The sequence below is a fragment of the Rhinopithecus bieti genome, unplaced genomic scaffold (genome assembly GCF_001698545.2).
Source record: "Rhinopithecus bieti isolate Rb0 unplaced genomic scaffold, ASM169854v2 scaffold_33652, whole genome shotgun sequence".
NCBI lineage: Eukaryota > Metazoa > Chordata > Mammalia > Primates > Cercopithecidae > Rhinopithecus > Rhinopithecus bieti.
In genome coordinates, this window is record NW_016814761.1 from 5237635 (window position 1) to 5249561 (window position 11927).

General features: G+C 43.2%; 1 protein-coding gene across 4 annotated transcripts in view; it reads left to right on the top strand.

Annotated features, from left to right (window-relative positions):
- The first annotated feature begins 456 nt into the window (after positions 1–456).
- Positions 457–11927, top strand: part of CTCFL (CCCTC-binding factor like) — a 31483-nt gene continuing 20012 nt past the window's right edge. For 2 of the 4 annotated variants that reach the window (XM_017852177.1, XM_017852178.1), the window contains exons 1-5: positions 457–632; positions 1481–2034; positions 2428–2644; positions 9824–9994; positions 10308–10441. In XM_017852177.1, the coding sequence (XP_017707666.1) occupies positions 1492–2034; positions 2428–2644; positions 9824–9994; positions 10308–10441 (1065 nt within the window). In that variant the 5' untranslated portion in view covers positions 457–632; positions 1481–1491. The remainder of the gene's footprint in view (positions 633–1480; positions 2035–2427; positions 2645–9823; positions 9995–10307; positions 10442–11927) is intronic. The other 2 variants (XM_017852179.1, XM_017852180.1) reach the window with 2 other exon arrangements.

Here is an 11927-nt window from a genome sequence, read left to right on the forward strand (position 1 = left end):
CCCCACCCCGGATCTCAGTGCCTCCTGCTGACCCTCCTCCCCTCCTTATCCATTCTTCCTCAGGTCTCCCAGGCCCCCTGCAGGCCCGCGTGCCCTCCTTAGCGCCCTACCCGATCTCCCAGCACCCCCTGCGGGGCCTCGTGCCCTCCTTAGTTTCCCCCCCCAGGTCTCCCAGCACCCCCTGCGGGGCCCTCCTCCCTTCCGCATCCACCTCAACCCCGAGGTATTTCCGTGCCCCCTGCAGGACGCTCCTCCTTAGGCGCCCCCCTCCCAGGTCTTCCAGCGCCGCAGGCTCTCCTCCCCTCCTTATCCACCGCCCACCAAGGTCTCCCAGTTCCCTATGTGGGACCCTCCTCCCCTCCTCATCCACCCCCCGAGGTCCATCAGTGCCTCCTGCGGGGTCCTCCCCCTCCCTGTTCCCCTCCCCCCCAAAGTACACCACTCCTCCCCAACCCCGCCTGGCTCCACCCCCTTCGTGCCCCCTCTTTTCCGCTCCGCGCCTGCGCACTGCCACCCTCCACTCTCGCGCCAGCCCTGCGGCGGCGGGCTGTGGGCTGCAGCACGCGGTGCACGAGGCAGAGGCCACAAGCCACAGACGGAGTGGGCCGGCCACTCCGGCCACGCCTTCCGCGGTGAGGGGCCAGTCCTGGGTAGGGTCAAGCCCACCTGTTCTCCTCCAAGAGCATGGGCTGTTCTGGGTGTGGGCGGAGGGAAGGGCTGGACGGAAAGGCCCAAGGGCGGGCGGCAGACGCTGAGGGGCTGCTGGGGAGGGTCGGGGCGGGGCGTGTTGGGCACGGTAAAGCAGGGGCACTGCCAGGCCTCCGAAGGGGTGTGCTTGGCCTGGTCGAGGCCTGCTTGGCGAAGTCTGGGTGGGCTCGAGGCCACTAGGCCCAAAGCCTGCCTGGCTCTGAGGGTGCTGTGTCTAGAACCGTGCACGAGGGGAATGCCTGCTCAGGGCCCGAACCTCGCTAGGCCCAGGATGTGCACTGGCCCAGGGCCTGCTCGGGCCCAAACCTAGCTAGGCCCAGGTTGTGCACTGGCCCAGTTCCTGCTTGGACCTGAAAGTTGCTAGGCCCAGGATGTGCACTGGCCGAGAGCCTGCTAGGCCCAAACCTTGCTAGGCCCAGGATGTTCACTGACCAGACCTGCTCAGGCCTAACCTTGCTAGGCCCAGGATATGCTATGCACTGGCCCAGAGCCTGCTCAGGGTGTGTTGCCAGGCACAGGATGTGTGCTGGCCCCAAACCTGTTCGTTTTAGAGTTTTGTACAAAATCCTGCTTTAGCCTAAATCCTGCTTAGCCTCGACCCCCTCCTAGACCCAGGCCAGATCAGCATTGTTCTGACCCTACTAGGTCCAAAGCCTTTTGAGGCCAGACCTTGTTTCAACTCCAAAGCTTGCTAGGCTCCAGCACCCCCCATCCCTCCTCATATCCTCCCCCCTACTTCTTCCCCTATGAAAACCGCTTATTTCTCAAACAGGCCAAGTCATCATGGCAGCTACTGAGATCTCAGTCCTTTCTGAGCAATTCACCAAAATCAAAGAACTCGAGTTGATGCCAGAAAAAGGCCTGAAGGAGGAGGAAAAAGATGAAGTGTGCAGAGAGAAAGACCATCAGAGCCCTAGTGAGTTGGAGGCCGCGTGTACCTCTGGGGCCCCCCAGGACAGCGTCCTGGAAGAAGAAGTGGAGCCGGTGCCGGCCACCTCGGAGGAGAGTGAGAAGCACATCTTGACCCTGCAGACGGTGCACTTCACTTCTGAAGCTGTGGAGTTGCAGGATATGAGCTTGCTGAGCATACAGCAGCAAGACGGGGTGCAGGTGGTGGTGCAACAGGCTGGCCCTGGGTTGCTGTGGCTTGAGGAAGGGCCCCGGCAGAGCCTGCAGCAGTATGTGGCCATTAGTATCCAGCAAGAGCTGTACTCCCTGCAAGAGATGGAGATGTTGCAGTTCCACGCTGTAGAGGAGAACGTGATGGTGGCCAGTGAAGACAGTAAGTTAGCGGTGAGCCTGGCTGAAAGTGCTGGACTGATTAAGGTAAAGCTGGTTTTAATAAACAACGCCTTACATGAAAAAGAACAAATTGAAGTCGGTTTTTATGCAATATTATGCCTGGACAAGGTATTTTGCAGTTGCAAATTAAAGACAGTAAAAATACTTCCCAGGAAAATCCTGAGAGTTCTTAGGTTCTTTTTTAAAAAGAGTTTTAAAAGTTGTGCTAATTGGAATACTGTAAGGTGCATTATGTTTTTTTAAAAAAAAAAGTGTTAAGTTTCACTGCCGCAACCCCGATGCTAAATAATTAACATTGTGATGCATAATCTTCAACTTTTGCTTTTCTTTTTGTATTCTGTGGTTCATCCAGGCAAAAATCTAATTATATTGAAATTAATAGTTGTTTGAATATTTATTGTTGTTTATTAACTCTAGGAAGGGCAGGAGAAGAACCAGTTATTGACGGAAAGATTGGCTGAAAGAACAAAGGAACCGCTCTCTTTTGTGGAAACAATGTCAGGAGATGAAAGAAGTGACGAAATTGTTCTCACGATTTCAAATTTAAATGGGGAAGAACAAGAAGATCAACCTACAGCTGGTCAAGCAGATGTTGAAAAGGCCAAATCTACAAAAAATCAAAGAAAGACAAAGGGTAGGCCAGTTCATCTCATAGAATACACTCCATAAAACTGGGCCGCTGCTTTTCTTTATGAGAAGGTGATGGTAATTGAAGTTTTAAGTGGTCGACTTTTAGTTACTTTCAAATTGTCAGGAAATGGGAGAAATTTTAAACTAATATTCTGAATTGTGAATCAAATCCAGAAGGGTTTTGCACTTTGCACACAAACATTTTGAAAGAACAGTAAAAATGTTCCCACAAAACCTTGTGCACGTAAGCAAAGAAGGCCATCCCCTGGTCTCTGCTGTCTAATTTGCAGCCCCAGAGGGATATGGGGGACAAGTCATTAGAGGACAGGTGGTGAGGCCTCGTGTTCTTCAGGGCCAAGAAAAGGAGTGATTCCTCCTTCAGGAAGCAGTGGAGGGTGCCTTCTAAGGGAAGTGATATTTAGGTGAGTCCAGGACAAAGAAGCCATTAAGATTGGGATCAGGATTCCAAGCACTAGGAAGTGGTCTGGGCGTGTAGGTCTGGAAGTATCTACTTCGTATGTGAGGGTGGAGAGCTCTACTGTGTTTATAGATCTAGGTGGGTGGGAGGTGGGTGCTCAGAGAGGTGGATGGGTCCAGATTAGGAAGACCCTGAAGCAATATTAAAGCCTTATTAAACTGAGATTGCATTCCAGCAGCCCACAGGATGGATGAGTTTGTCCTACGAAAATGTGATTTGTTTGGCTTTTTTTTTTTTTTTTTTTTTTTTTGAAGACGGAGTCTCGCTCTGTCACCACGCGCTCGCGACGCTCGCACGCTCGCCACACTCTCGGCTCACTGCAAGCTCCACCTCCCGGGTTCACGCCATTCTCCTGCCTCAGCCTCCCGAGTAGCTGGGACTACAGGCGCCCACCACCAGGCCCAGCTAATTTTTTTTGAAGTTTTAGTAGAAACGGGTTTTCACCATGTTAGCCAGGATGGTCTCGATCTCCTGACCTTGTGATCCGCCCACCTTGGCCTCCCAGAGTGCTGGGATTACAGGCATGAGCCACTGCGCCCAGCCTTATTTTTTTTTAATATTAGTTTCTCACTAATATATTTAAATCAACATATTTCACCCCCAAAATTGCAATTTCTAGCTCTTTTAAATTATATCTGGCAACATTTGGCACAGTTTCCTTCCTCCTGGTAACAGGTGCCTGGGATTGGAAGGTGACTCAGTTTAGAAAAGGAGAATGCCGCCCAAACACACTGCCACCACCACCCCATTCTTACATGTAGTTGAGACTTTTTACTCAGGCCTCTGCCTTCCATAGGTGGTTGAATTTGCAGCCTTTTGATATATGGTAGTTTCTTATGTGTTTAAATCAAGAGTTTTGCACCCCAAGTTTTACAATTTTAGCTCATTTTTAGATTTTTGATGTATTTACAAACTTGTAGAACCATCACCACTGTCTAAATTCCAGAATATTTGTATCACTCCAATAAGAGGCCTGTACCCGTTAGGCAGTCACTTCCTACTCCGTTCCTGGCTATCACTAATCTGCTTTTTGTTTCCATTGCTTTTCCTGTTCTGCACATTTTCCGGAAGCTGAATCATGTATGTATACCATGTGCCTTTCGTGTCTAGACTCTTGAGCTTAGCATAATGCTTGGAGAGTTTGTTGGTATTGTAGCATGTGTCAGCGCTTCATTCGTTTTTAATGGCTAAGTAATAATCCCCGTGTGGGTACAGCACATTTTATTTATCCATTCACTCATTGATACCGCAATTGTGTCCACCTTTCAGCAAGTGTGAATGGTGCTGTTATGACCATCGGTGTACAAATTTTTTGTTTGAGCACCTGTTTCCAATCCTTTTGAGTATATACTTAGGAGTGGAATTGCTGGATGATGTGGTTACTCTATGTTTAACTTTTTGAGGAGCTGCCACACTGTTTTCCATAGCAGCTGCACCAGTTTGAATTTGCACCAGCAATGTGTGTAGCTTCCAGTTTCTCCACATCCTCACCAACTTACTTTCCATTTGTTGTTATCGTTTAATTATAGCCATCCTAGCAGGTGTGAAGAGGTATCTCGTAGTTTTGGTTTCCATTTCTCTAATGACTAAGGGTGTTGAGTATCTCTTCATGTGATCATCATTGGCCACTTATGTATCTTCTTTGGAAAAAATGGCTATTCAAATCTGGCTCATTTTTAACTGGCACTGTATCAGCTTCCCAGGGATGCCATGACAAAGCACCACCAACGGAGTGGCTTCAAACCACAGAAACATACCTCTCACAGTTCTGGAAGCTACGAGTGTGAAATCGAGGTGTTGGCAAAGCCATGTTCTCTTGGAAGGCTGTCGGGGAGAATATATTTCATGCCTTTCTCTTAGCTTCTGGTTGCCAGCAGTCATGCCATTCATTGGCTTGCAGGTGCATTACTCCAATCTCTGCCTCTGTTATCACATGGAATTATTCCTGTGTGTCTCTGTGTGTATCTCTTTTCCTCTTCTTATAAGTACGCCAGTCACATTGGCTTATGACCCACCTTCATCCAGTATGACCTCAGCTTAACTTGATTACATCTGCAAAGACCCTTTTTGTACATAAGATCACATTCACAGGTATCTGGCATGAGGACTTCACGTATTTTTGCAGGGGTCGCAACTCAACCTGTAAACCTTCTATTCGAAGTTTGTTGAGTATTTTATCAAGAAAACAGTGTTGGATTATATGAAATGATTTTTCTGCATTTATTGAGATGATCATGTGGTTTTTTTTTTTTCATTCTGTTAATATGGTATATTACACTGATTGATTCACATATGTTGAACCACCCTTTTTTTCCTGCAGAAAATCTCAGCTTGGTTATGGTATACAATCCTTTTAGTATGCTGCTGGATTTGGTTTGCTAGTGTTCTGCTGAAGATTTTTGCATCTGTATTCATTAGGAATATTGGTCTGTAGTCTTCTTTTGATGTCTTTGTCTGGCTTTAGTATGTAAGTAATACTGGCCTCGTGTAATTCATTGGGAAGAAGTGTTTCCTCCCTTTTTTGAAGATTTAGAGGATTGGCATTAATATTTAAGCATTTGGTAGACTTAATCGGTGAAGCAATTTGGTCCTGGGGTTGGTTTTCTTTCTTGGAAGTTTGTTGATTAATGACTCACTGTCTTTACTGATACAGGTCTATTCCAATTTTCTGTTTCTTCTTAAATCAGTTTTAGTAGTTTGTGTGTTTCTAGGAATTTTCTATTTCATCTGTATTATCTAATTTGTTGGCATATAATTGTTCATAGTATTCTATTATAAACATTTTTATTTCTGTAAGATTGGTAAGAATGTTCCCACTTTTCTTCCTGATTTTAGTAATTTGAGTATTCTCTTTTTTACCCCCTCAGTCACAAGTCTAGATAAAGGTTTGTCGGTGTTGATCTTTTCAAAGAACCAACTTTTGGTGGTTTTGTTGGTTTTCTCTAATTTTTTTCTCTCTAATCTTAATATTTTCCTCTTCTGCTAGCTTTGGGTTTAGATTTATCTTCTTTTTCTAGTTCCTCAAAGTGTAAAGTTAGGTTATTTGAAATATTTCTTCTTTTTTAATGTAAGTGGTTATAGCTAAAAATTTTCCTCTGAGCACTGCCTTGGGTGCATTCTATAACTTTTGGTATCTCATGTTTTCACTTTCATTCATCTCAAAGAACTTAATAATTTTCTTGTGATTTCTACTTTGACCCATTTGTCATTTGGGAGTGTGTTTTTTGACTTCCATGTTTATGTGAATCTTCCGAATTTCCCTTGGTATTCATTTCTAATTTCATTTTATTATGGTCAGAAAACATAGAACATATTTTGATTTTTTTGTTTGTTTGTTTTAGAGACAGGTTCTTGCTCTGTTGCCCAGGCTGGAGTGCAGTGTTACAAGCATAGCTCACTGTAACCTTGAACCCCTACTTCAGCATCGCAAGTAGCTAGGACAAGAGGCACACATAGGCCGGGCGCAGTGGCTCACGCTTATAATCCCAGCACTTTGGGAGGCCGAGGTGGGCAGATGACGAGGTCAGGAGATCAAGACCACAGTGAAACCCCGTCTCTACTAAAAATACAAAAAATTAGCCGGGCGTGGTGGCAGGCACCTATAGTCCCAGCTACTCGGGAGGCTGAGGCAGGAGAATGGCGTGAACCCAGGAGGTGGAGCTTGCAGTGAGCCGAGATGGCGCCACTGCACTCCAGCCTGGGCTACAGAGCAAGACTCTGTCTCAAAAAAAAAAAAAAAAAAAAAAGAGGCACACATTACCACACCCAGCTAATTAAAAAAAAATTGTAGAGATGGAGTCCCATTATGTTGCCTGGGCTAGTCTTGAACTTTTGGCCTCAAGCGGTCCTCCCATCTCAGCCTCCCAAAGTGCTGGATTACAGGCGTGAGCCACCATGCCCGGCTCAATTTGTCTTTTTAAATTTATTAAGATATGTGTGTCTCAATATGTTTGTAACTTCACATGTGGTCTATCCTAGAGAATCTTCCCTATGCACCTCAGAACAATGTCTATTCCAGTGTTGCTGGGTGGGATGTTCTGTAGATGTCTGTTTTGTCTGTTTGGTTAAAGTATGACTTAAGCCTGTTTCCTCACTGACCTTGTCTAGTTTGTCCATTGTTTAAAGTGAGGTATTGAGGTCTGCAACTATTATTGAATTGCCTGTTCCTACCTTCAATTTTGTTCCATTTGTGTCAAGTATTTTGGGACTGTTATTAGGTGCATATATTTTTGGCAGGGGGAGGTTTGTTGGGTGGTTTTGAGATGGAGTCTCACTTTGTCGCCAGGCTGGAATGCAGTGGCACAGTCCTGGCTCACTGCAACCTCTGTCTCCCGGGTTCTTGCAACTCTGCCTCAGCCTCCTGAGTAGCTGGGATTATAGATATGCACAACTACACCCAGCTAATTTTTGTATTTTTAGTAGAGATGAGGTTTCACCATGTTGTCCAGGCTGGTCTTGAACTCTTGACCTCAAATGATCTGCCTGCCTTAGCCTCCCAAGTGCTGGGATTACAGGTTTGAGTCACATATGCGCCTGGCCACATATATGTTTATAATTGGTGTATCTTTATGATAGATTGACCCGTTCATTATTATATAACATCCTTTTGTCTTTTACAACAATTTTGTCTTAATATAGTCTGATATTTGTATAGCCACTCTAGCACTCTTTTGGTTACTGTTTGTATGGAATATCTTTCTCCATCTTTTTACTTTCAGCCTATTTGTCTTTGAATCTAAAATGAGTCTTTTGTAGAAGACAAATAATTGCATCTTGTTTAGTGTCCTTTCTGCCAGTCCTTACCTTTGCATTGGAGAGTTTAATCTCTTTACTGATAAAAAAGGACTTACTTCCTTATTTCTGTATTTGTTTTTTAAATGTCACATGTTTTATTCCTCAGTTCTTTCATTACTGCTTTCTTTTGTGTTGAATAGCCACTGCCAAGTGTATAATTTTAATTCTTATTTATTTTACTATGTATTTTTGAGTTATTTTCTTTAGCTGTCCTTGGTGTTACATTTAACATCTCAATTCATAATAATCTGGTTTAGATTAATGGCAATTCAATTTCAATAGTATATAAAAAAACCTCACTTACGTAATTCCATTCCCCACTCCACTTCCTGTTGTTATTGCCAGAGAGTGTATCTTTATAAATTATATGCCATCAACATAGATTTATAATTATTGCTTTATTCTGTCTTTGAGTCAGATAGGAAAAAAGAGGATTACAAGTAAAAAAATGCATGAACATTGTCATTTATATTTGCATATGTTGTTACTTTTATCACTGTCTTTATTTTTTCATATGGATTTGAGTTATTGTTTGGTATCCTTTCATTTCAGCCTGTTGGAGTCTCTCTAGCATTTTTCAGAGGCTAGATGTCATCTGCCAATGACAGACTTGCTCAGTTTCTGTTTTTCTGGGAATGTCGTAATTTCTCCTTCATTTTTGAAGGGTGGTTTTGTCAGACATAGAATTCTTGTTTGATGTTTTTTTTCTTACGGCACATTGAATGTCATTCCACTGCTTTCTGGCCTCCGTGGTTTCTGATGATAAGTCAGCCATTAATCTTATTGACAATCCCATGTATGTGACAAGGCGTGTCTGTCTTTCTTGCTGCTTTCAAGATTCATTTTTTGTCTTTCAGCAGCCTGATTATGATGTGTCTTGATGTGAATCTCTTTGACTTTATCCTACTTGAAATTTATTAAGCTTTTGGAGTGTAGATTTTTTGTCAAATTTGGGGAGTTTTTGGCAATCATTTCTTCAAATATTCTCTTCTCCTGTGTCACCTTGGGTCTCCCATTGTGCATATGCTGGTGTGCCTGATCATGTCCCACAGATCTCTTAGGCTCGTTTCATTTTTCTTTGTTCATTTTTTTCTTTCTTTCCCTCAAACTGAATAATCTCAGTTGACCTGTCTTCAGATTCACTGAGTCTTCCTTCTTTTTGCTCAGCTCTGCTGTTGAGTCCCTCTGTTGAATTTTCATTTCACTTATTGTATTTTCAATTCCAGAAGTTTCTCATTTTTTTAAATAAATTTTATCTATTGGTATTCTCAATATGATGAAGCATCATTTTCATGCTTCTTTTTTTTTTTTTTTTGAGACAGGATCTCACTTTGTCACTTAACTGACTAAATGTTTAATTACGTTTAATTTTAATTAGTTAAAGTCCAAATTTAAGAGTCACACATGATTCATGGTTATGGTTTTGGATGGCACCATTCTAGATGGTTTTTCTCGCAGTGCCCTGGCTGGAGAGAAGGATGCAGGGATGGGATGGGTTATCTTTAGTTCACCCTACAGAGAATGCAGGGCCACATTTTTATAGGTGAGTCTCTTCTTGGGCGCCTCACTTTAGGTAGGTGGTGTGCCTTTTCTCGTGTCTCCTTAGGTCTACAAGACATTCTGAAATGTTCAGGCATGTCCTCACTAGCATTTTTTTTCTCAGCAAGAAGGATGAGCAGAGTACCTAGTCCACTCTGTGCCCAGAAACAGACATTGGTGCATCTTGAAACAGCGAAAATGCATTATCCAGGAACATGGCGTCCTGAATTGCTTCCATTAGCTTATGAATATAAATAGCATGTTCTATTGTTCCGTTCCCATATTAGTTGAAAAGACGATGTGCTGATTTACTTTCAAGTGTTTAAATGGAATTTGAACTTCTAACATACATAAACTATTTCCTGCCTATAGGAGCAAAACGAACCTTCCACTGTGATGTCTGCATGTTCACCTCTTCTAGAATGTCGAGTTTTAATCGTCATATGAAAACTCACACCAATGAGAAGCCTCACCTGTGTCACCTGTGCCTGAAAACCTTCCGTACGGTCACTCTGCTGCGGAACCATGTTAACACCCACACAGGTGAAACTGCTGGGAGGGCTCTTTCTATGGAATAATGTGTGTGAAGGCTTATGTTAAGAATGTGAATCCACAGATTTCTACAGTAGAATCATGTAACATTTTATACTGTAGTTTTGTCTTTTTTTTCTTGAATTTCCATTAAAAATATTGTTAACAAAGATTTTTCTCACATGCATCTGCAGTATTTGTAGTTTAGAGAGCCTCTTCTTAATTTTAAAGCATTTTGAGATTGAATGTAATTAAAAGCTATGAATTCCTTGGAACTTTTGTGGTTAAGTCTTGTTTTAAAAGGATAAACTATGTGATCCTACAGGAACCAGGCCCTATAAGTGTAACGACTGCAACATGGCATTTGTGACCAGTGGAGAACTCGTCCGACACAGGCGCTATAAACATACTCATGAGAAGCCCTTTAAATGTTCCATGTGCAAGTATGCCAGTGTGGAGGTAAAGCCATTCTTGGACTTGAAGCTTCGTGGCCTCTTAGTAGAGGCTGCTGTACAAGTTATGCCAAGCGTAACTAACAGTAGAATCTCTTACAAACAGGCTTTTTATTATTCGTATAAAATTTATGCAGGAAATAATATGCATTCTCTTTTATGAAGTTAAAATAGAAAATTGGATTTCTATGTTTCTTTGATTACTAATTAGTGAAAATAATATGTAAAGGTGTACAAATTACAAATAAACTCCTTGTGGTCAAGAAATAAGTCCCAGATTTGTTTAAAAGTTCTGCATTTTATCTAGTACTCAGGGCCACAAAATCAAAATGTATTTGCTTTAATGTAGAATGCAGATCCAATCTGAATATTGGCTGAAATTTTTGAGCTTGATTAGATACAAAGCAGCTTGCTTGAAGATTTAAGCAGAGCAGTTTCTGTTCTGAATTAGAGACCACCCTTTTCAAACTTTAGGTGTGCCGTAGTCACTTTAATTAATTTGCTTTATTTATATCTTCTAATGGGTTTAGTGGTACTCACGTGAAACAGGCAGAGCGCTGCTTTTACTAGGCAATGCCAGTTTCCACCAGTTAATTTTCAGGGTCCCACAGTGTGTTGAGAAACAGACTGAGGCCCGGTTTTGAGCCTGGTCGGGACTGGGTCGACAGTACACTCAAATGGAACTAAGTTAAAGGGAACAGCTGAAGATTAAATATAGTAACAGTGCAGCCGGGTTTCACAAATTAGGAAATTTCATGGTTAGGGTCAGAATTTGATTCCAAGAACTTTTTTCTGCTGTTAGACTATTTTTTTAAAAAATTATTTCTCATCTGAGTTAAAGGTTGTGATTGTAGTATGAGAATGCAAAATGGAGGGTTCAGGGAACAGAGTCACCTGGGGATCCTAAGCCTGGAGTGGACTTTTTGTTGGTGCCCTGCCAGTGCTTGGTACAAACTTCCCAGGTCCATGAGACCCTCCCCCAGTGCCAGGGGTCTGCACACAGCCTGTGGGAGGTGGCCTCAGCACAGGGGTCTCTACTGCTGCCGTAACCCCCCATTTTTGCAGTCTCCTCAAGTCTTGCCATGCTTGTTTGTTCCCTCATCCCATCCTGTGACAAAAATGCCAGCAGGAATGGATCAGAGCTGTGGTGCAGATGTGCCCCTTTTTTAAAAACTTTTGAATTGGCTAGGTGTGTTGGCTTACGCCTGTAATCTCAGCACTTTGGGAGGCCGAGGCGAGCGGATTGCTTGAGGTCAGGAGTTCAAAACCAGCCTGGCCAACATGGTGAAACCCTGTCTCTACTAAAAATACAAAAAATTAGCCAGGTGTGGTGGCACATGCCTGTAGTCCTAGCTACTCAGGAGGCTGAGGCAGGAAAATGACTTGAACCTGGGAGGCAGAGGTTGCAGTGAGCCAAGATCACACATTCCAGTCTGGATGAGAGTGAGACACCATCTCAAAAAAAAAAAAAAAAAAAAAAAAGTTTTTGAATT